A 24300-nucleotide genomic window follows, 5' to 3' on the forward strand; every position below is an offset into this window, starting at 1 on the left:
CTGTCATGTGAAGGCAGGAAAATGTTGATTCGCATTTGCTCTTCCACAGTTTACAAGCAGATCTATGATTTGTAAAGCCAATGGTACCATTGACAGATCTCTTAAAAAATTAAAAAAAAAACAACATATGTATTATTTATGTATATTACAGATACATTAATTTATATGTGAGATGTACCATGAATTCAGAAGGCTTCAGCTGTTTTTAATGGGTACATCAAGGCTTTCAAGACAATTGAGCATGTCATCACCAAGGAACTGAGCACAGGCTAAAGGTGTTACAACAGCACCAGATCTGAAATACAGGAGGTGAGCCCCAGGCACTGCCATGCAGACCCACCACTTCACAACTTCCATTTTGTGCGTGAGAAACTAATTCTAAAAAGCTCAAAGTCCAATCCATTTATTTTTATACTCTCTGTAGCACTTCTATCTGACACAACTAATACATTTGATATGAGCCTTTGGCTATTAATAATTAACCTGAAACAATAATGACATTCTTAATGGGTCACTAAATGCCCTGAAGTGCACGTGGTCTGGCCAGGTTACTCATATAACTGCCCAAAGATTGCATAATCAAAATGATGAAAATCTGAAGTGTCAGCATTCCCTGTGCTTAAACCAGCTGACAGCTCATACACCTGGAAATTATTTGAATTTCAGATGCAGTAATTTGTATGGAATTCATACTGAAAACTTGAGAGTGAGAAACAGATTGTTCCAGTTCTGCTCCCCCTCAGCCCTCTCTTCCCTTCATCTTCAACTATTTATTAAAGAATGAAAAAAACAAACTGAGACTGGACCTCACATTTTCACATTTGCCAATAAGAGAAATGTGATCTTTTTTTAAGGTCTGGAAAAGTTCATTTGTTGCAAAACACCAAAAGGATTCTATGTTCTTCAATTAAACTGCTCATTAATGAAATCAAAAACCAATCATAAAGCCACAAAAACAGACATCGCACCCTATGTTTTTATCCTGTTGCTGCTCCAAGTAACTGACTACAAAGAGTCAGTGAAAGCTGAAAGCACTTCACAGCCAGCAGAAGAACGTCCCAGTACAAGCAGATTAGGTTAGTCCCTTATGTATATGCTAGTTATTCACTGCCAGCTAGTGTTTAATATAATTGGAAAAGATTATCTTCTGCCTGTGATAGATAGGTAAAATCCTAGCGGTATTTTGGATTGCAGCTTACTGTTAAATTGTGTATGATAGTGCATTTTAATCTTAGAAAAAGAGGCTGACTACATATGTTTTTTCTTAAGTTAAACTAAGAATAAATGCAATTTGCCTTTTAATAGAACTGTTAAGGACCCATTCTCTTCAGTTTACTACAAGGATTTCTATGCTGCATACAAAATGTTATGAGTTTAATTGGAATAGACAGCATGACAGCATAATTTTACACAATTGTTTACAATTATTACAATGGCAACTTCCACAGAGCTCTCGGTGATTTTTCAAGAGCATTTGCAAGCATAAAGCACATATTAGAAAAAAATAATAATTTTCCACAGTTGTTCAAATTGGATTAAGGGAATTTATCAACTGAGACACAGATATTTAGAAATAGGAGATATTTTGCCCATCTGAGCATAGCTATAAAGTATGGTGACTTTATTTAATCTAACAATTTTAAACAGTATTCTATTATAGCTTAAACTAATGTTACATAAGAAAAGACAAACCTACAGGTTAGGACTGCATTCTTCACTAAAAGGAAACCAAGATCAATTAGACCAAAGACTCTGCCCATACCAGAGGAAAGCACATTAAGCACATGAATCATACAATCAATCATTAGGGTCAGAACAGACCTCTAAGATTATCTAGCCCAACCATCACCACCATGCCCACTAAACCATGTACCTCAGGTCCATGTCTACACGTCTCTTGAACTTCCAGGGACAGTGACTCCACTACTGCCCAGAGCACCCTGTTCCAGTGCATCACTGCTCTTCATGATAACTTCTTCCTCATGTTCCTCACCTGGCACAACAAGCCACTACCTCAGCTGAGACTCACAAGACCTGTGCCCTAGACCCTTCACAGCTTTCTTGCTCTGTACACACCCCAGGACCTCAATGTCTCTCCTGTAGTGAGACACCCAAAACAGAACACAGTATTTGAGGCACAGACTCACCATTACTTTGCTAAAGTCTAGGTCAACTGCAAGAGTCTTTTCCTCATCCACCAGGTGGGTCACTCAATCATTGAAGGAGATCAAGTTGATGGACCTTCCCTCCATTAATGACTGCTGACTAGGCCAGATTATCTGTCTGTCCCACACACTCTGCGTGATTGCACTTTAGATGATCTGCCCCATAATCTTCACCAATACTACAGTCAAGCTGACAAGCCTGCAGCTCCCTGGATTCCCCCTTCAAGTGTGAGTCATGCTGGCAAGCCTCCAGTAACCTGGAGCCTTTCCAGCAGACCAGGACTGCTGGTAAATGATGGAAAGTGGCTTGGTGAGCACTTCCACTAGATTCCTCAGTACTCTCTGGTGGATTCCATCTGGCCCCATAGACTTGTCATAGTTCAGTTGGAGTAGCAGGTCGCGCTATCCTCCTGAATTGCATGATGTTTATATTGCTCCCCATTGCTTTATTCTGGCTCAAGGACCTGAGGTCCCCGAGGAAAACTGATCGTATTGTAAATAAGCAAAAAAGGCATTGAGTACCTCAGCCTTATCCTTGTCCTTGGTAGCAATAAGGGATGAATATTCTTCTCATTAGGGAAGTTCAAGGCACTAATTAGATAAGTTTGTTAAAGACAGCAATCCAGTTCTTTTCCTGAAGCAATATTATGGTGATGCAAGTTCTTCAGCTTTATTATGCTATGTATCTATTCTTCATACAATTTTGAAAATATTCTGAAGACCCAAGAGATCCTTCTAGACCTTGAACTTTGTGCTTTTGGCATTAGATTTGTCATGCACTCAAAACAGATAAGACCAATGCAGTAGGAACAGATGGGAGAAAACTGGGCTGCGACTAAAACACAACTGGTATTGAAGAAGGGGCCCATGAGAGTTACTGCATTAAGGATGGACAAAATTTTCTTCTTTAGGGAGAGGGGTGGGCAAGATCACTACTTAAGCAAGCAGGCTTTCGCCAAGTTTCACCAATGCTGAGGAGATCATCAAAGGCGTCAAGGTTGGAGGCTGCCTGGGCTCCAGCGATCATGCCCTGGTTGAGTTTGTGATCTCAAGCGATGTGGGCCTGGCAAAGAGCAGGACCAGGATGCTGAACTTCAGAAGAGCAGACTTCAAGCTACTCAGTGGAATGCTGGCCAAGATCCCCTGGCACGCTGCCCTCAAAGATAAGGACGTTGAGGAGAGCTGGCTGCTCTTCAAGGATGCCCTCCTGGCAGCACAAGAGGTCTCCATTCCCCTGATTAAGAAAGTGGGCAGGAGAGGTAGAAAACCGGCATGGCTCAGCAAGGACCTGCTAATAGAACTGAGGGTGAAGAAAGGGGTGTACAAGCTCTGGAAACAAGGCTGTGTCACCCGGGAAGAATACAGGGATGCTGTCCGAACTTGCAGACGTGGGATCAGGAAAGCCAAGGCACAGGCAGAACTGAACTTGGCGAGGGACGTGAAAAACAATAAGAAAACCTTCTACAGGTACATTGGCCAGAAGAGACAGGCCAAAATGGGAGTAGCTACTTTGGTAAATTTAAAAGGAGAAATGGCTTCAACAGATGAAGAGAAAGCTGAGGTGCTGAATGAGTTCTTCACCTCGGTCTTCACTGGTGGCCTGGATTCTAGTCTTTTTCACGTCCCTAAGTCTTGCACCCCCATACCTCTATGTGGGGACCAAGGAGGTAAATCCCTCCCTACTGTAAGGGTAGAGCAAGTCCGAGAGTGCCTCCTTAGACTGAATGAGTATAAGCCTATGGGGCCAGATGGCGTGCATCCCAGGGTCCTGAAGGAGCTGGCTGAGGTGGTTGCTGAGCCGCTCTCCACCATATTTGAGAAGTCATGGCTGTCAGGTGAGGTCCCGGATGATTGGAGGAAGGGTCACGTCACTCCCATTTACAAGAAGGAGAACAGGGAGGACCCAGGTAACTACAGGCCGGTAAGTCTCACCTCCGTGCCTGGGAAGATTATGGAACAGATCCTCCTGGACAACATGCTTGATCACATAAAGAACGAGCATGCGATCCAAGACAGCCAGCATGGCTTCACCAGGGGAAGGTCATGCTTAACTAATCTTGTGGCCTTCTATGATGGAGTGACGGCGTTGGTGGATGAAGGGAAGGCGACCGATGTCATTTACCTGGACCTGAGCAAGGCCTTTGACATGGTCCCCCATCACATCCTCATCTCCAAATTGGAGGGAAGTGGATTTGATGGGTGGACAACTAGATGGATAAGCAATTGGTTGAAAGGCCGCAGACAGAGGGTGGTGGTCAATGGCTCTATGTCCAGGTGGAGGCCGGTAACGAGCGGCGTCCCTCAAGGGTCTGTCTTGGGACTGGTGCTCTTTAACATCTTTATTAATGACATCGATGAGGGAATGGAGTGCACCTTCAGCAAGTTTGCTGATGACACCAAGCTGAGTGGTGCAGTCAATACGGTGGAGGGAACAGATGCCATTCAGAGGGACCTTGACAGGCTGCAAAGCTGGGCTCGGGTGAACCTAATGAGGTTCAACACGGCAAAGTGCAAGGTTTTGCACTTGGGCCGGAAGAACCCCAGGCACCTGTACAGGCTGGGAGGAGTTGTCCTTGAGAGCAGCTCGGCTGAAAAAGACCTAGGGGTCCTGATAGACGAGAAACTTAACATGAGCCAGCAGTGCGCTCTGGCAGCCTGGAAAGCAAATGGGATCCTGGGCTCCATCAGGAGAGGGGTGGTCAGCAGGGATAGGGAGGTGATTGTCCCTCTCTACTCGGCTCTTGTGAGGCCCCATCTGGAGTACTGTGTCCAGGTGTGGAGCCCTCAGTACAAAAAAGGTAAGGAGATTTTGGAAAGGGTCCAGAGGAGGGCCACAAAGATGATCAGGGGGCTGGAGCACCTCCCCTATGAGGACAGGCTGAGGGAGTTGGGTTCGTTCAGCCTGGAGAAGGTTGCGGGGTGACCTCATTGCAGCCTTTCAGTACCTGAAGGGAACTTACTCCCAGGAGGGGAGTAAACTCTTCGAAAGGGGTGATAATAGCAGGACTAGGGGAAATGGTTTTAAGTTAAAAGAGGGAAGATTTAGGTTGGATGTTAGGGGAAAGTTCTTTACTAGAAGAGTGGTTAGGTCCTGGAACAGGCTGCCCAGGGAGGTTGTGGATGCCCCGTCCTTGGAGGTGTTCAAGACCAGGTTGGACGGGGCCCTGGGCAACCTGATCTAGTAAAGGCGTATGTTTGGTGGCCCTGCTAGGCAGGAGGGTTGGAACTACATGATCCTTGACGTCCCTTCCAACCCAGGTAATTCTGATCTAAAAAAAAAAAAAAAAAAAAAGTTCCATGCAGCAACAGCTAAACTGCTTCCTGAATCTGACCTAATTGATTTAGAATCTGCTTGGGTATTTTCTCATGGAAACACATGACCAGCACAGTACACAGCATGCTGCAAAAATAATACTGTGGTGTCACACATCCCCATATCAAATAAAAAGATCTGTCATGAGCAAATTAGAACTTAATAAAACCCTTTGGTACAGCATCTTATAATTCAGCACTCAACACCCAACCATCTGGGTAACAATTTAACATCTACAGTGACTTTGCATAAAAATTCTCATTACTTGCCTTTCCACATGCCTCATAAAAAGGGTTGTGGAGATCCTCACTGCATCACGTCTGTAAGAACTGCACTCAAGAATAGTCACAAGGTACACAATAAATTTAGGGACAGATTTTACATCACTTCCATACAGTTGTTGAGGTCAGCTGTTTCTTCACAGCCCTGTATACATCTAAGGACACCCAGTAACAGCTTCTCTCCTTTTGACAATCAAGTGCAGCAAAGGGAATTAGACATGAATAGCTGCCATCTCACTGATCAGTTACCTTCCAATCCACAATAAACTGTGCAGTCCAATATCTGTTCTCAGGCACCCTGGCCAGCTACCAAATTAGCCAAACCAAAGAATGCAGTACAAATACAATTCACAGTACAGAAGAAGAAAACACCCAGACCCTAACAGTAACTATCAGAGTTTTATTCAGCCATCCACTTACTTAGGTATTTCAAGGCCACTAAGGAGTTCATTTTCACAGAGCCTAAGTATTATTTCCAAATATGATTGGAGATACATGGGATCCTAAATAGTATTGAATGCACTGGCTGCCTTTTGTGTAAGAGATTTTGCACTCTTTCACAGCAGATGCATTTTCCTTATATTTAATTCAGATCAGGGTGTAGCTCCCAGCACCTAAGGCTTGAGAGATTTATGTACAGTAACGGGAGCACAAAATAAACAAGTACACTTGGATGTACACCAAACAGAATCTGCATCAGTCAATCTAACTGCTGGACAACTGATACAAGCTTACAGATGAGTGTAAAACAAAATTCTCCAGTCAGCCTGCTTCTTCAATAAATACTTAATGTGTTTCACAGTCTTGGACTGACACGGATAACACATTACTTTTCTCTCTGACCAAAGGATACTATTGAATTTACTTAAGCCAATGAATCTATTAAAGCAGAAGAGAACAGCCATCCCTCTGCATTGCTACCAATAAAAAAAAAGCAACCTTATCAATTATTTCACGTTAGAGGAACAATATCGCAACAACGTCAGGTTCTGCAGGCATCCCGCTTTGCTCACAAAATATCTGCATCTTATCTACACATCAATTCTTGTTCTGAGTACAGGCTGCTTTTTTCCCCAGTCACATCACTTATTATGGCAATGAGTTTTCTTGCATCTTTCTCTGTTGTAAATACTAATCTGTACAAATGACAACAACAAAAATTCCATACATGCCTTTTCTTGTGAACAAGAGAGCACAGAAAGAACCACACCATTTCCCATTTAAAGCTGACAACTTTATGCTACTCTTTTTCAGTCCTTATCAATCAAAACCACTGAAGTAAAAAGTAATGGCCTAGAGAAGAACTCTGGTCTGCATTCATCTTTGTAAACTCATATCAAAAGCCTCTTACAAACGATTCTTGAGGAAAACAGCATTTAGAACAAAATGGGCACCACAGACAAGCAGACAGTTGCTTAGGCACCCTACAGTCAAAACATAGGGAACAATGCTCACATCCCATGTTGATCAAAGCGGATGCATCTAATTTTCCTTTATCTTCCATCTTCCTGTGGCCAGCAATTAAGGATGCTCAGAGAACTCTCTCATAGAAACAGAGTTTTGCAAGCCTGACCCAGGAGCCAGACCTGAATGCTATCCTGCTCACATCCATTGCTTTGAGAGTGGCTTCCCATCCTCTCCCCTCCTGCCCTTCCACACCTACCCTGTGCTCTCTTCAACAATTAATTCACACAAAACTCAGTTTAAAATTTAGTACTTACTTGGTATTCCTCTTCATTTGTTTTTATCTTTTATGAGTCAAGCTTCTCCTGCTCAAATATTTATCTACACCTACTCCGTATATTATAATCCTGTAAGGGTACTTGCATAAAGAATAAAAAGAGAGATACTTATAGCAGGAATTCATGATGACTGTCTATCTCTTACTTTTCCTACTTCCCTGCTCCTGAGCAGTCTCTTAGGTAACGCCTAGGTATGTTTTACTGCATTCTGAACTTCACTATCACTCTTGGCAATATTATTTCCTTTGCTGCTGCTCTTTCTTCCACTTAGACACACACCATCTGCCATCCTGCTCACCAAACTACTTGTCAGCTTAATATCTGTAGGCACTGGAGGATATTCTAGCATAAATTATTTTCAAATTTTTCTTCCCAAAGTTTGGTTTAAGGATAGCACTGTATTGTAATGAGAAACTAACTATGAAGAAGCAGCTAAAGCCCATAGCAGATGGCACAGAAGACACGTACCATAAATTTTCTGTGCGCTTCCTACCACTCATTACAATCTTATTCAAATTCTCTCTTGCCAATCAACTTCAAATGGTTTTCAGCATTAAGATTTTAAGCAAAAGATCTCAAATTATCCAAATTTGATTTCCTCCCCAAAGCTGATCCATTTATGCTAAGATGTAAAACACACAAATTGCTCCAGTGAAAAAATGTGCAGATGATATATAGACTAATCCAACTATAGAATCCTGGGAGTATTTCTAATGAAGCAATGGTAAGGATCGCAGCCCTTACAGGCAACTCAACAGCTGATGAAAAACAGTGTTATCCAAAGCAAGGCACAGGGTAAGCATGAGCTGTGCCTATTACATCATTTTTCCTCAAGTCAGTATTTTTATACTAGATGCTATGAGGAGCATTTGTGTCTGAAAGATCAAGATGGAAAAGGCTCTGTAGCCCTGCTGGTCTGAACCACTTGACCCAGAACTGAAAATAAGAGAAGATCAAACCTCTTCCCATACCTTCAAACCACTTAACATTCTACTAATTCTCATGCTGAAGCTTAAATAATGCTCTCTTACAGGGCAAACTCAATTAGGAAGTCATAAGATGCAGCATTCTTTCTAGCTTTCTTATTCTGGATATGCAAAAACTCATTAGGAATTAATTTCAGCAAGTCTCTCAGCTTCTACAACAAAGGATTCTACAGTATATTTAAAAAAAAACAAAAAACAAAAAAAAACAACCAAAGACCAGCCACTCACTAGAACTGTGGGCTTAAATCTCATTCCACACTGCCTGACCTTGATCACGGTTTCATTTGAAGAACTTATGGATCTCGTACAAAGAAAGTGATTTTATAAATCTTGACAACCCTGGGGAGGGTGGCACAGAAATATCAGGACACCAAGTGCTACACAATAATGAGAGTAGCCAGCTATTAAGAACCTGCCAAGTTTTAGGAAAAAAACAAAAACCCTTTAATTTCAGAAGTACATTACTGAGCAGTAATAACCCAAGAAGCAGGTTGTTGTTATTGTGTTATTCAATTCGGAATTGAGATATACCTTAAGCATCATAAGTGTATCTTAAATTAAAATTGAAGCAAGTTCTACCTCTAGCAGTGTAGTAATTTTCCTCTTTTTTCTTTCCCCTTTTTTCTTTGTTTCCTCTCATGACAACTGTTAAGAGGTGAAAAGGAAAAATAAATAAATAAATAAAACCTCACAACAATATTAACATTTTACATGCTAAATTTTGCAGTCAAGGTCATGATGCGGCCAGCTGGGCTACACATCTCTGGACTTGAGGTTTCTCCCCATCTGGAAGGGTCCATGTTCGTGCTCCTGGTGCACATCTGCTTCACTTGATATTGAGTAATTTCTCCCTAGCATGAATCAGCTAGACAAAGCAGCTGTAACTTTGAGTCTGCCTCAGTCTGATCCCTCAGTTTTAGTCAAGAGAGCCTCTACATGTCACATTTAAACAATTATTTTTTAAACTATTTTACCACATACTAATTAACCTCTGAAGTGGGAGATTACATCTAAACCATTAAACACAGAGGAAAGTTACAGGGATTCCAAGTCAGACAACTGTGGGGTGGTACTGAAAACCATGAAGAACCTATGCAGCTTTCCCAACACCTTCTAGAAAACAAGACTGCAGGGTTCAGCAATCTAGAAGTCCTGGAGAAAGGACTTCTCCAAATGTATCTTCATAGGAGAGTTTACAGAACAAGATCAAACCAAAATGCACTTCCACAATCTCCACAAGCTCCTGAAACCCCCAAGCAGAGTCACTCCTACATTTGCAACAATTGCAGTTGCTGGTAGTTCAAAAAACATCAGAGTTCTTAACATCTCAACTGGGCCCAACTTGTCCTTCTGCTTAGAAATCCACACGGTAACACTGTCACTTAAATAAATGGCTGCTATCATTTGTTGTGAATATGCCATGAATCCTATTACTTTTATTAGTAAACAGCATCAAAACAGTTTTCTATTAAACTAAATTCAATAGCAAATATTGGCTTATACGCAGAGTTCAAGGGCTGGAAGTTATTCTACTTGCACAGTGTTGTAATACATGTTGTCAGCTAATGTTTTTTTTCTTTTTTTTTTTTCTTTTTTTCTTTTTTTTCTTCTATGGAGCATTCCCTTTTGTCTTTAAGGGATACATCCTGAATACAGAATACAGAAGTCCTTCTAAGCTCAGCTCCACAGGCATCCAACCTGGGTTACTGATGTCTGTAAATTTCATAGCTACACGCAATAAGAAACTGATGAGATTGATACTAGGCCTGATCCGCTAATGTTATTTACCTTCAATGTAAATGTACCATGTCAAAAAAAAAAAAACAACCAAAAACAATTTTTCAGAGAATATCTGTCATTGCTCATTTACTAGCTTGCTGTCTGTCATACTGCCCCTGCTGTCTATTCAATAAACATTTATTTCCTTGTTTAAACAGAGAATAAACTGAGCAATCAAGGTCCAACGGGACATACCAGTAGAGCTGACATGGGCTACAGCATTTACTTACAGCTTACATCTGTGGCCACACAGAACTCAGTTTACACTGCTGCATCTTACTATAAGCTATATTACAGATAGACAGATAGACTTCACTTTATATTAGACTTATCCCATTTTTACGCTCCTTTGATAACAGGAATGACTTCACATATTTGATCAGTAGCAAGTTCTTACTTTCTTCATTCTGCAAGTAATGCTTCCCACTTATTCCCAAGGAAAATACAATACATACAAGGGACGCAATAGAACTACTTAATAAAACCACTTTACAGATACAAAACACTTTGCTCTACATTGTCACCCCCACTGGCCACATACTTTTGTCAGGGATGAACTAAAGCATGCATATAGCAGTTGTACATATTTGCATGGCTGAGTGGAAACTGGCTTGTCTTCAGCACTGCTTTCACCACTGCTGAAATGCAACACCCACTGCTTCACTGTGCTCACCTTTACTGTTTGGGCTCCATAAACACAGAGCATGTGTCAGTGAATGTCAATGGGTTTTATTTTTTCCTGTATGGAAGAATTAAAACCCACACTCTGAGTACAAGTACTTTTAAAGTAACTTATTAAGGTCAGCCTCTGCCAAATGCTCCTATTTTAACAGCTTAAATCTACCCTACTTCAGAAGAAGAACAAGAACACAGTGATCTATCTGGAAGGTGGAATGATACAAAGATGATAACAGATTCTCAAAAGGTTATTTATAAGGAAAAACTCACCAATATGGATGCCTTCACTGGGAAATGCTGAGGCAATCTCCCCCAGGGAGCAATCTCCAAGAGAGATGCTGCCTTAGTGGTGGTCAGCCCTTAAATGAGGTCTAGAGGAGGTGGAGTCAAGCTCCACCACTTCTGGGAGCGCAGCTAAATTACTCTCACCTGTGCTCCCACAGCTGACCTGACACTTGCCTCAGATTAATCAGAGGTTCAGTCTGTGATTACTAATTTCCCATACATCGTCAGTCTAAGCACATTGTGTACAGATCAGAACAGCATCAGATACACAGAGTGTAGAAGCTTGGTCCCAGACTCACTTTACCAAGCCCATTCAGCCAGCCAGCCTCAACCCATGTAAAACCCAAGGCTGAGAGCAGCTGCAGATAATTACTTCCATCACTAAGCTTCAAGACCATTTTTATTTGCCAGACCAACCAAGTTTCACATTAGAAAGGAATGGTAGGAGGCCTGCCTCAATGCAACCATGGGGACCTGGCTGTAGTTCATCACACCAGGCAGTTATCAGAGAACAACTAATTGCACAGTAAGACTACACCATAAATTGCAGAAACCTCCTAAGTAGACTCAACCTGAACAAAAAAATGTAATTTAACCTGCCATCTGTTTTTAAGTCTTCCAGAAACATTTACAAGATTACTATGGAATAAGACACTTGGATCTGCAATATGCAAAATTCTAGATAATGCTGAATAGCATATTCTGACCACAAAAAGAAAAAAGAAAACAAACAAACAAAAAAAACCAACACCACACAACTGCTGATCAACTTTGCCTTAAAAAGGTGATCAAACCACCTCATGTCTTAAGATTCTCCATACTATCATACCAGACTTAAATGGCTTATCTGGCTTGGGTTCCAATGGCTAGAAAATAAATGATTATCTGACAACAATAATATTGCGTTGGTATGTAGCTGTTTCATTTTTCTTTTTAGAAGGATGTATTAAGTCAAGGGAATAAAATTTGGAAGATAATCTAGCTTGGAAATTGCAAATTTTCTGAGATAAAGCAAATAATTTTTTTTCAACACAATTCATTCAGATGATTCAACTTTGTTTCATTATCTTTGCAGTGAGAAGCAAACAGCATTAGTATGCTTTTGGCAGGTTCGAGACCTAGGTCAGTATCAGGCATTTTATAAACTCTAGCACCTTTTACAATGCCATTAAGGAAAAATCATCTTGTGCCACCTCTGGAGTAGGATGGTTCTATAAAAACATGTGTTTTAACATGTCATAGATTTTAGGCTTAACAGCTCATCACTAGAAACAGTTGAGAAACCATAGAAAAAGCTTAATCTTTTTCTTCCAGAAAAGAAAAGATGACAAGACACTGACCCACTCAGAACTCTGTGGTGTGATTTAGGCATTCATCTGGAAGAGTGGAAAAATCAGGTCATACAGAGCAAGGACTTGAACCTGTGTTTTGCCTGTCACTGGTAAATACGCCATTCTCTCCTAACTTGGGACCCCCATTTTCTGAATGAAACCAGTACAATTTCCCCCTGAGCTTGAAAAAGCCTTTCCCTGTAAAAGTACTTTTGAGGCACAGAAGAAGCTTCAGTTCTGCAAATGCAACCAAGCAGAAAGAAAAACTACCACCACCAACAAAAAAGGCGGGTTAAATTTAGACATTGCCTTTCACAAACTACCCACGCAGTGGATATTTTCTCCCAGTAAGAGTCAGGTATTAACCTCTTTCTGTGTCTTTAGAGATAACTGGAGTCAGCTCCTTAAATAAGAAAATGGAATATGGGCATATGCTCAATGTAAACATGCAGAGAGAACATTTTGGATGTGAAGCTGGAAATTATATATTTTAAATTCCACTACATGGCAAAAGTAAAAAGGGCATACCAGGAAGAAAGGGAAGCCAAGATGAGATGAAGCAGACTGCAGATGAGAAGCATTCTGTGAGCTTGACATTCACCTCAAAGATAGGGATGGAGCAAACAGGGAAAGCCAAACTTTAGTCTCTCAGAGGGGAGAGCAGGCCACTGGCAGGAGCCATGTGGGAGGAAACGCAGCACAAGCACAGGGCAAATGATGAATAAGGGCAGAGATGACTAAAGAGCAAAGAGTCAGTAACAAATGTAATTCAGAGGCTGAAGGGAAAAAGCCCCTTAAATAGGGAAGGATATAAAGAAGTTAAGTCATAACAAAAAGTAATAGGATAGAGTAAGAATGAGGAAACTATGTAGTTAAAAGCTAAAACACGTAGGACAAGGAAGAGAGAACATGCTTCTTAAACAACAGGATTCACTGTTTATTTATTTATTTATTTATTTTTTAATGACGGTAACCAAATTGAGATGCCAAAATCAGAGTCAGAAATGGAAGGAGAGAGAAACAGGAACAATGGTCAACAAGTCCTCCTGTCCAAGCAGTCCACTGAGAGCTGCCTTTTCTAATCTGCTCTTTGCTTCCCTCCAGCACAATACTTATCCTCTTCTTATCTTCAAGAAATTGTTTCATGATTGAGATTATCACCAAAGAAAATGACTGCAGGAACACATATTCATGGCTGACAACTTCCAGCACTCAATGGTCAACAGAAAAAAAAAAAAATTATAGCATAAGAGCAGTCAGACGTGGAAGTCAGAGTAAGATGATGGAACCTCAAAGGATTAATTAATAAAACATTTAGCACTTTTAGCAAGATTGAGATTTTTACCTTCTTGATCTTCCTGATCAGCAGAAAAATAACTTCATCAACTTCTGGTTTTGCGCAGTAAAACTGTACCCAGAACAGCTGTTGTCTGTCCTTTGTTGTTGAAAATGATTGCTATGGAAGGCCTCAGAAAATGAGCCTGAAAATGCCTTCATGAAGCTCGGAAGTATCTTTCTTCATAACAGAAAGATAACTACCCAAATGAGGTAATCAAACTCATAATAATGTTGACCCCCTAATGTTTTCAGCAAGATTTCTGTCATCCTGGAAAGAGACATACATACACTCTGCCCCCAAAGCATCAAGTATTCACAGCAATGCAGAGCACATACTGCATTAATATTGCATGACACACTTACTCCATGTTTTCTTTAATGAGTTGAGATTGTTCAAATAAGCTGTCTGAATGCTGATAGAAGCTTCAAGTGAAGTGCAAAGACTAACATAAAAACAATAATTGCCTTAATGAACACCTTCACAGCGGAGTACAGATGCAATGCAAATAGTGAAGTTCTGTTAGGAGCATGGAGACTCTTAAAAGATATGTTTTGCCTTGGGAAGTTTATCAGGAAACTCAACCCAAATGCTTCAAGATGCTTAAGTTCTCACATATGAGCCCCTAAATACTTTTAATCTTGAGGTGATAAGCATGTGTTGGACAGTTCAGCCTGTAAGAATCAGGGCAGACCTCATCTTTCTGATACTTACTACTTACAGCTATGCTAAACCAGTAACCAGGTCAGTGTATCAACCATCTCACAAATTTGTGACTTAGCTGCAAACTAACTGTTGCTTTCCTTCCTAGAATCCATTTAACATAGAACCACTAACAGGGTAAGTCAAAACACTCCATTCAATGTTAGGTTTTATACAAATGGTAGTATTCAAAGGCTATATGAGTAGTTGCCAATGAGATAAATACCTCTCTGTTCTCCATGTGCTCTTACTATCTTCTGTAAGGGGACATCTTCATGCAATCTATACCATCTCAATCAAAGCTGAAGAACTGAACATCTGAAGTGTGACTAAATAAATGAAATTAAGTTAAATGGCAAAACACTACTTGGACAATCATGTAGCTAATTTACAAAAAGGAAACCTGAGGAAATGAATGTTTTTTGTTTAAATCACTGACACATTTTAAGCAATAATTTTGTATGCCATCTCAAAACGAACCAGCTTTGTTCATACTTCTCTCCCTGAGCATAAAGAGCTATGGCAGTTGCGCTTCAGAATTTTTGTCTTACAAGGCCTGTAAATGTCATCTGACAAGCTGAATTACTGATGGCCCTGCCCATACAGGCAAAAATCAAAGAGATCTGTTTGAGATGGACAGAGATTGACACTGAAAGGAAGGTCTGGTTGGTATGAAGAGCATGAAATTCAGAAAAACTAGCCACGCAGAGCAATGGGCTAAATAAGATGGCTCCAGAACATCCCAGAACACATTCTTCATGCTATATATATACTTACGGTTCTTCAGGCATGGGACAGCCAGGAGCTGATTTAGGCAAGCATAACATGTTTGTAAGAACAGCAGGCAGGAGAAGTTGAGGAGTCTCGTCACTTCAGAAGGTGCTTGTTTAGTGAATGTGCTGCGCCGCCTCTCCTACATGCACCAAGATGAACCCAGCACTCACAGAGGAACAGGCAAAGCCAGTGGGAGAGCACAATTCACAGCTCTGTCCTTTATGTAAGAGTGTAACCTCTATTCACAGCCATCTGCTGGGACTGTTGTATAACGCGCTATAATCTACCGTTGCTGCCATCACATGGTAAATTTCCTTAAAATACTCATGTGAAAAGCGCTACGCAAAGACCTAGAAATTCTTAAACTAGATGCAAGTTCCAAATATCACAGATGAATGGTAGCTTGGGAAAGGCAGCCTTTAAGTTCCTGTACTGGGGCGTCTGTAATTTCCTTCTTGATTTCTATAATCTGCACCATACAGGAAAACACACTCATTAAAACTCCTTGTAAACTCTTTTTTTTTTTTCTTTTTTTTTTCTTTTTTTTTTTTTTTTCCTATTCTTTGGTATTTACACAGAGATCAAATAATAGAAGCTTTTGATTTCATTATTATCATTTCACATAGAGGTAGTTTTTTCAAGTAGTAGTAGGAAATTACTACTGGTAAAGTATCACCAGTAGGAAAAGAATTGAGGTCTTTTCCTTGCTGTAAATTATATTTCATCTACCTGATACCACCACAGATTTGTACCAACACACAGTCTTCACAAGCCTAAGAACAGAACACCTCTGGTGCAAAAGGCATGCCAAAAAAAGTCATAGTTTAACTATGACTACTTTAAAATGAAGTTTTTGAAATTAATTTAGAGTAATCAGATGCTAATACGTTCTTGCCTTCCAAGAAGACAGACGTGGAGAGAATGAAGACCTGATGTTCCTTCAAAGATAAAACAATTCTAGTCAAATTCAGACATTTTTTCTATTTTTCCAAATAAATCTGAGTGATTTCTTATTTTAACGTTACTAAACAAAGCTACGAATTTAGCAACGGCTGACAACTCTTCTAAAACTAAATTAATAAACTGAAAGCATATTTAAATCCCTTGAATCATTTCAGACAAGACATACAGGGGAAGAGCAACAAAAGCAGATTTTTAAAACCTATTCTGTGGTTGCTATAGTAAAATTACTAAAAAACATCCCTGCTGCACATCCTGCAAACCACTGTTTATGCATCTGTAGAACCAAATATTAATTCCAGCTGTTTGTTATGCATTTTAATTTGGGTTTTGAAATAATATAAAAATGATATTCTCATATCTGATTATGATTTTGAACAGACATTCTGTGCTCGCAGCAAACTTGTGATTAATCTCTTTTGGGCTTAAACCTTTTGATGTGCTCTGACAAAGATCATCTTTGTGCTTCCATCAATTAACGTCAAATTATTTTACTAACGCTGAGTCAATCTTGCATCTGTATTCTAAGCATTTCAGTCTTCTGGTTTCATGTTCCCCAGCCCCAGCATTACAGTATAATGCATCTCTACTTGTCTACAGAGAAATTCATTAAAACTTCAAGTGAGTCAAGTCTCTCTTCCCCTTTATTGTTATTTCTATAACAGTAATTCCTTCCTTTCAGTTTTTAAATGCATCAATACTATTCAAACAATTTGCAATGTATTTAAATTGGTGGAGTTCTGTTTCTATTTAATTTTAAAAAGAAACCATTGTTAAAAGTAATGTCTTACTCACTTGATGGGCAATAAAAGATGTTAATCAAACCTTTCACTGCCATGGAGTTCATCCAAACACTGCTGCCACGAATGTCTTATAAACTGATTTTACAAGGCAATAAAATATCACCTTTTGGTTATTTGTCTTGGAAAAAGCTTAAGTAATATATCAATTTTTATAGTGAACATGCAGTTGACGTCACTTTTCATTTTGATTGGTCTAAGTGCATGAAACTACCATTATTACAAAGAAAAGTTGGCCTGTAGCTGCTTGTTCCATATGATTTTCATTTTCACTTTTATTCACAAAGCACTCTTAATAAACAGATGACAATTCTTCTAGAGTAAGTACTGCAGATGGCCTTAAAAATCTCCACTTTAATTTTTTAAGTTATTATTTTGAGACAAAGCTAAGGCAGAACTCAAGTATAGATACATATTTCAAAAAACAAACAAACAAACAAAAACCTCTAAGGTTAAACTTGCTGAACAATAAAGCTGTTTTAGAAGGACTTGCCCTCCACAGTATTTAGAAAACCACCTCTGGCAAGGCAGTCCTCATATCTTCCTCAGATTGTCTTCCACTCCTTACTGCTACTACATACCTTCAAATTGTTTCAAAGGCCACAATCTTATTTCCTCTCATGTATTCCAGAAATCAAAAATGGAAGAAAAACACTTGAGAAGAATGTTGACAAACTCAGGAAGGTTAAGTCAAATTGACTAATTATTCAGGTTCTAAAAAAAAATCCACCTTTAAGTAAGAGACTCAGAAATTGCACTTACTTTATCCAAGCAACTTGAAAACATAAAGAAATTCTATAATACTTTGCAAATGTCCTCTATTTAGTAACAGTCCCTTTGAAGACAGCTTTCACTGTGTCCAGTGCAGTAGTTTAGCAGAAACTACAAAGCTAGCTCTGCTCAAAGCAGGAGGCTGAGCCTCCTGAGTTCTGCTAAGAACTCCAGACTTCTCTTTCAAACTAAATTATCCTATGATCTTAGAAATACAAAACTGGAGGGGAAAAAGACACCTAAACTCAGACTGAAATGCACAGCTTCAAGATGAACATAAACACTACTGCTTCTAGGAAGGATCCTCCTCCTAATGCTGTGTTTGCTCTCACAGCCTCTCAAATGGGATGACCCAGGGCAGTGGGCTGGCACACTGCTGAAACCATAGGCACACGTGTAAGCTCTAAAAGTTCCCATTTAGACATGATCCAGGTGTTCAAAACCAGGTTAGGCAGAAAAACTGCATTTGTATCAAGAAAAAACAGAAAAGTCACTAGGACTTGGGAGGAGCAGAGTGAGGAGCGTTCAGTGTCTTTAAGCCATGAAGATATTCCTAGGGAAAAAGGCTTTCATTTCTAACTATCTAGAGAATATATTTATTATTTTAATTATTTATAGACACAGTGTTTTACAGGAGAGGGTTTTTGATCCTTTGCCACAAAGGGAAGTAATCTAAAAACAAATATCTGCAGATTCCAGACAGCTTACAGGTTTGTCTTTGATGACATTAAAAAAACAACCATGATTATTTGCGCCATGCCAGCACAGGTTGGAGTATAATATGACTACAGGCCCAGCTAAGCCTATGGGAACAAGCCTTCTGTCATTTGAAAATCCAGACTGACAGACCCAAAGTGTAACCTGACCCTGGTGGTGGAAACTGAGGGGAAAAAAAATTATCAGTATAGAAAGAGGGTGCACGTTTTAATGAAAAACATAATGGACAAATTCTGCCGTGAACAAATTTTGTCTGGAATCTGAAATCCTCAGAGAAGGGATTGTACAAAAAGTGCTTCTAGTGGCTCACTCACACTGGCTTTAAGTGGTTAAAAAATGCCATCTTATCAAACTGCAAAAGGAATTATATGATGAGGTTGTCTGCAGTAGCAGAAGCATGGCTTAATAACCTTTAAGTTCTACTTCCCTATTTCTAGAAAACAATGCATTTGTTTTGAAAAAAACACTGGATGGGATACCTCCTCAATTATGTTTTTAAGGTCAAATGGGAAATCCGAAATGTTATTGTGTCTCATACAAAATTAATCCTGCACTTTATAAAACCGAAATACGCATGGCAAAGTAGCTTTCAAAACTGTTAGGCGTAAAATCTTTGAGGATTGAGTTCAACAGAATTTGGTGGAAAAAACATCCATTGCCAAATAACGCCTATGTGACAAACTGCTTTCTTGTCTGCTTTCTGCTACGCTTTAGAACAGATACACAGAAAAGCTAAAGCTGTAGAGGTTATGCTCAGCCTCCATGTAAAAGTTGATGAAGTGGAATATCTGCAGCCTATTTATAACTTACCCTTCAAGACAGACAGGTCTACTCCAGAACACTATAAAGGATAGTGCGTGAGTACATCTGTACAATTTAAGCTGCACAGAAGTTTCCAGTCCTACAGATACACACAGGATTACACATGCCTGAAAAATGACTTGTACATCAAGTTAAATAAAAGCTTTATCTATAAGGTTGAACACCTAACTGCTTTACCATTGCCATGAAACATAGTTGTAGAAAAGTTAGCTCAAATGGAGAAAGCTGAAGCAGTGTTTCAAATATACTCTCACTCTTTCATTTCAGCACGCGAGCGCTATCTCATGTTAACTCTTCCTCCATACATGAGGGAGGGGAAGAGTGAACAATACTTGACAGAGCTGTACTGCCCTGTGTTACAAAGACTGATGGTTTCCATCCTCTTGATGGTGACTCTGAGCATGAGTTGCACTGTCGTTCAACGGGCAGCCTTGTCACCTTTTTGGTGACATTATCCATTTGAATAGGCTCCTTGCTGCTCCCATGCTTTAAGAAGGTTTCTCACATGTTCCAAGATTAACCAACTTGAGTTATTTTGTTTTTATATGTAAATTCAATTATATTTTGCTCTTTCACTTACATTCAGAAAAAAATAGTTAATAGTAGAGAAATAAAATGAAGTGTAAGAGCAAACCTGTAGCATCTGTGATGGCTTCCATGACTGAAGGCCCACTGCATTTTGGCATTGCTGCCTTTGCAACCTTACATCTTATTTCTTATCAATTTGATTCCAACTGTGACCTGAAAATAGGTTGCAGGTGGTAGATATGACTGCAAGAAGGTTCATACACCTCTTTGAGTGACTGAAGTTGCTTCGTGAACTCTGAAACACCACCAGTGGTTTCAAGAGGTTTCCCAACAATAGCACCTTAAATACAGCAGCTGTTCACGTTAACTAGGCAAAATGCACATGGTACAGCATGCAACGATCCATATAAACTATTATATAAATTGAACCTTATCTGAGATGTACAGTGAACATCTGCCAAAGATAGCCATAAAGTGAGGTAAGAAGCTGGGTTTGTCCTCGTATTGAACGAAAAGCACTGCAGAGCCACATCACATTATTTACCACTGTGCAACTTCAGACAGAAGCCATTCAGTACAAGACTGGTTTGTCTTAGAGGGCTATTATAAAAAGACACTATTGAGCATATAAATATAGATAATAATGATAAATTTGAAATGTACATTCTTCTCTGAGTGTGGCTCAGATATGCTTCCCATTTAGTGAGAAATGAGTGTTCCAAAAACTTAACTTGCACTATTCAAAGGCAAGGAAAAATGAAAAACATGTTGCTTCAATGTTTCATCCATACAATCTTAATATATCATCTACCTCAGGAGTTTAGAACCTATTTACTTCAAAAAACTCTAGGTAGTTGCCACTAAATCCATGAGCTAGACTTGCCTATAAAACTAGACTGACAGCTGCATGCCGTCCCAACATCAGAGCGCTCATTTACATGTTCAACCTTTTGGAACTGAGCCTTGTGTTTGAAGCCCCATCTAAACAGGCCTTTTAGCATCCTTCAGCAGAAATCTTTGTAATCTCAACAGGCATTCAACGGCACAACTAAATTTTTGCAAATCAACACCAGAGCCTTTGGAGATGATCACGTTGCACTTGACTGTCAAAACAGCATCAAATACATTTTACAATCTTCAGATTACACCAACAGTAAATATTACTGATACCAAATACTAACTTTCAACGTGGCATTCATTTCTTCTCACTAGAAGAGAGATAAATACTTCACCGATTTAAGTCTTGAACAAAATACTGATGTTATCACTGTCTGGCTGCAATGGAAATTTAATAATATCTGCCTTTCAGAAGAGTCATGCATGGAACAAGTACAGATGTGCATACACACCAACACTATACTTGAACAGAGAAATGGGGCTGAGCAGCAATTTTTCCTCTTTGGGATGCAGATGAGGATTAAATACTAGTCAGATTTCAAAACTGACCTGAAAAAATACATAGTTCATATTTACCTTCTTCATTTATTTTGGCCAAAGGGCACTTACTGGTCCATTGGAACATCCAAACCTACGGCAACATGAATTCAAGGTCTCCTGTTCTTACAGAACCTTAATAATATAATTCTAAATATGAGCCTTAAAAAAAAACAATTAAAAAAGGGTTGTTTCATCAGAATTTTAGCTTAATACTGGGCAGAAACAGGTAGCTGAACAATTATACAATTTAATGGAAATAGTCATAGATCAACTGGAGTATCTCCCATGTTAAGACAAACAAATTGGTGCAGCTAGAACGACGCTGCAAATAAACAACAAAAACACTATTAGCAGCATGCCAACCCTGCAGGGCTTCTGGTCTTGTTAGATGCATCTTAATACAGGGGTCTTTTTCTGGGCTTTATGTTTCACATATATAAGTTTTAGTGAAATACTATAACCTCTGCCCATGAGAGGATACCACCAGAGTCCATTGTTAACAACAATCCAGTAGGTACCACTAAGTCCTTTCACTAGTTCAGCCGCCTTTCCTGACTTTTGGGATGCAAACTACCATTTTCCTGGAGTATATACAACAGCTATGTTTACTCATCCACACAAGACTTGGCAGAGATATAGACTCCGCACTTTACAGTTAAAGGTCAAGCAATAGGAAAAGCTAAACCAGATACAAAGCAAACCATAATGGGAGCTATACAACACACAGTAAGTACAAAGCAACAGGTATCTTTGGCAGCAGGCTTTCACACTGAAAAGGACAAAAAAATAAAGAGAAAACACAAAAAAGACTTAGAAGAACAAGCAGTGTTCTTCAAAAGGCACAAACAAAACAATCCAAATGACATTTCAAAGCATACCCCAAAAACATTAGACTTAAAAACATTACAGTTTCTAGATATAAGAATAAAAAAGACACATTGGATATGACCCTTTGCGACACGTCACTTGGCTTAAAAGCTTAATATGAACGGTTTTAATTAGAAAATTGATTTTTTTCCAATAATTTAATCTTGGCTAATATATATATATATTTTTTTTTTTTGAGTATTTTTAATCATCAATAGAATTTACATGGTGGCACAGAGGAGCAGAACATACACACCTGTATTCTAGCACATACTGACAGGTGTGATAGAAAGTTCTGATCCACATTAAGCAGCACATCTTTACTCTGTAAACATAGAGCAAGGTCACTCGTAATTAAAAATATGGTTTTGTGTAAACTGAAGGAATAGTAATAAATAATAGAGAAGATAATGCATATTTCCATAGACATTATAAAATCTCTGCGGTTGCGGACAACAAGCACTTCTTATATTTGAAGGGACCACTCGGCAACCTAAGATCATCTACTTTTAGATCACATAGTTTTACTTGTTCTCAAGTTGAAAGTGGAGAACCATGAATATTCTGGCTTCCAACAGGGATAGCACCAATCCTAATCATAAGGAATCAAGTCTCCTAATGGCCTGTTCTGCCATAGTGTAACATGCTTTATTAGCACAGAGGATGGAATATGCAAACTTTTGTTTTCATCAACAAATGCAGTACAATTCCCTACACACAACAACTGTAGCAGTCCACAGTACATGCTTTTGAGAATAGGCAAAGGGTCATCTCGCATGGCAAGAACAGCCTCCAAAAGCAGAATAAAAATGTAAGAAAAACATTTGACGTACTTGGATCTGACAAGATTGAGTCGGTTTTCGGCAAAAATTGGTCACAGCGGACTCCTTGGTAGCCCTCTTTGCACCTGAGAAAAAGGGGATAAATGACAAACATACGCATGCGATAGTAAAAGGTTAATTTCAAGGCAGAAAATCAACTGAATTATTTCCCTGTCAATGCTGTGCGGGATGTGCAGATTCACAGCTGAATTCTTACAGAAACAAGTTTCTTACCAAAACAGACAGGGACCACACAAAATAATTAGTACTTTTAAGGATTTCCCCTCAATTATTTCTGGTTATCAAAAGAAATGTCAGTTAAGTGCAACTCTTCTTTCAAATATTAAACATCAGTTTAACAACTAAAGCATCATCCTCGCTCCAACAGACATTTGTAGATAACTCATTAGAAAAAGCAAAGCTTTATAAAGTTTCTGTACTGCACAAAACCGTGAGATTTACAATTCGTTCATCACTGGATGTTCAAATAAGCAGGGAACACTTATCCAGCAATTCATTTTAAGGCTAATTCTGACTGTATTTAAAAGATAACATGCTTAGTCTTGATAGACAATGTCAGGCATTGCACCTAAGTGAACTTTTTTAGATATCCAAGGAACTAGATTTCAAATCGTATAAACCAGAATACCCCACTATCTTAATAAATATGGATTTGCTTTGACCAAAATTCTAATACCGTTATTTATCTCAAATTCTTACTTAAAAAACAAACAAACAAAAAAAAACCAACAAAAAACCCCACTCCATTTAATGCATTTGGGTTGTTCTTTGAACAATCCTTTTTGTTTCTACCAAGCATACTGCAATCAGGCCTTTAATTATTTATTCACTAAGCAGCTACACAAAGAAAAAAGTGATGGACAGCTTAATTATAAACGATAGCAACAGGGATTCCATATCTCACCAAGTTCCTGAGCATCATCCAAACAATATGCTCAAATCAGAACCAGCATCTTCATTAGGACTGACAACTGTAAATTCAATTCTGTGATAATGTCGGGAACCAAAGTTATCTGTCCCTTCACTCTATTTTAACTTGGACTTACTCAGAAAGTCGCCTTTTACCATGCTCTTAAGTTAATAAATTGAGATGTGAGAAGTGCATCTTACCATAATTGATGCAGGGATTAGAAAGAATATTTGTGAATAATTATAGAAAACTTAAGAATTCTCATCAGACCCAA

The 24300-nt window shown here is 39.2% G+C and overlaps 1 protein-coding gene across 11 annotated transcripts in view; it reads right to left on the reverse strand.

Annotated features, from left to right (window-relative positions):
* NRG3 (neuregulin 3) overlaps positions 1–24300 on the reverse strand; it is a 366191-nt gene that overhangs the window by 80209 nt on the left and 261682 nt on the right. For all 11 annotated transcript variants that reach the window (XR_014948838.1, XR_014948840.1, XR_014948839.1 and 8 more), the window contains one exon: positions 23108–23181. Coding sequence is in view for 5 of the 11 variants with exons in the window: in XM_085554946.1 (XP_085411072.1) it covers positions 23108–23181 (74 nt within the window). In the remaining 6 variants the exon portion in view is untranslated. The remainder of the gene's footprint in view (positions 1–23107; positions 23182–24300) is intronic.

This window comes from Coturnix japonica, chromosome 8 (genome assembly GCF_054131305.1).
Source record: "Coturnix japonica strain WE chromosome 8, WE-NBRP24, whole genome shotgun sequence".
Taxonomy (NCBI): domain Eukaryota; kingdom Metazoa; phylum Chordata; class Aves; order Galliformes; family Phasianidae; genus Coturnix; species Coturnix japonica.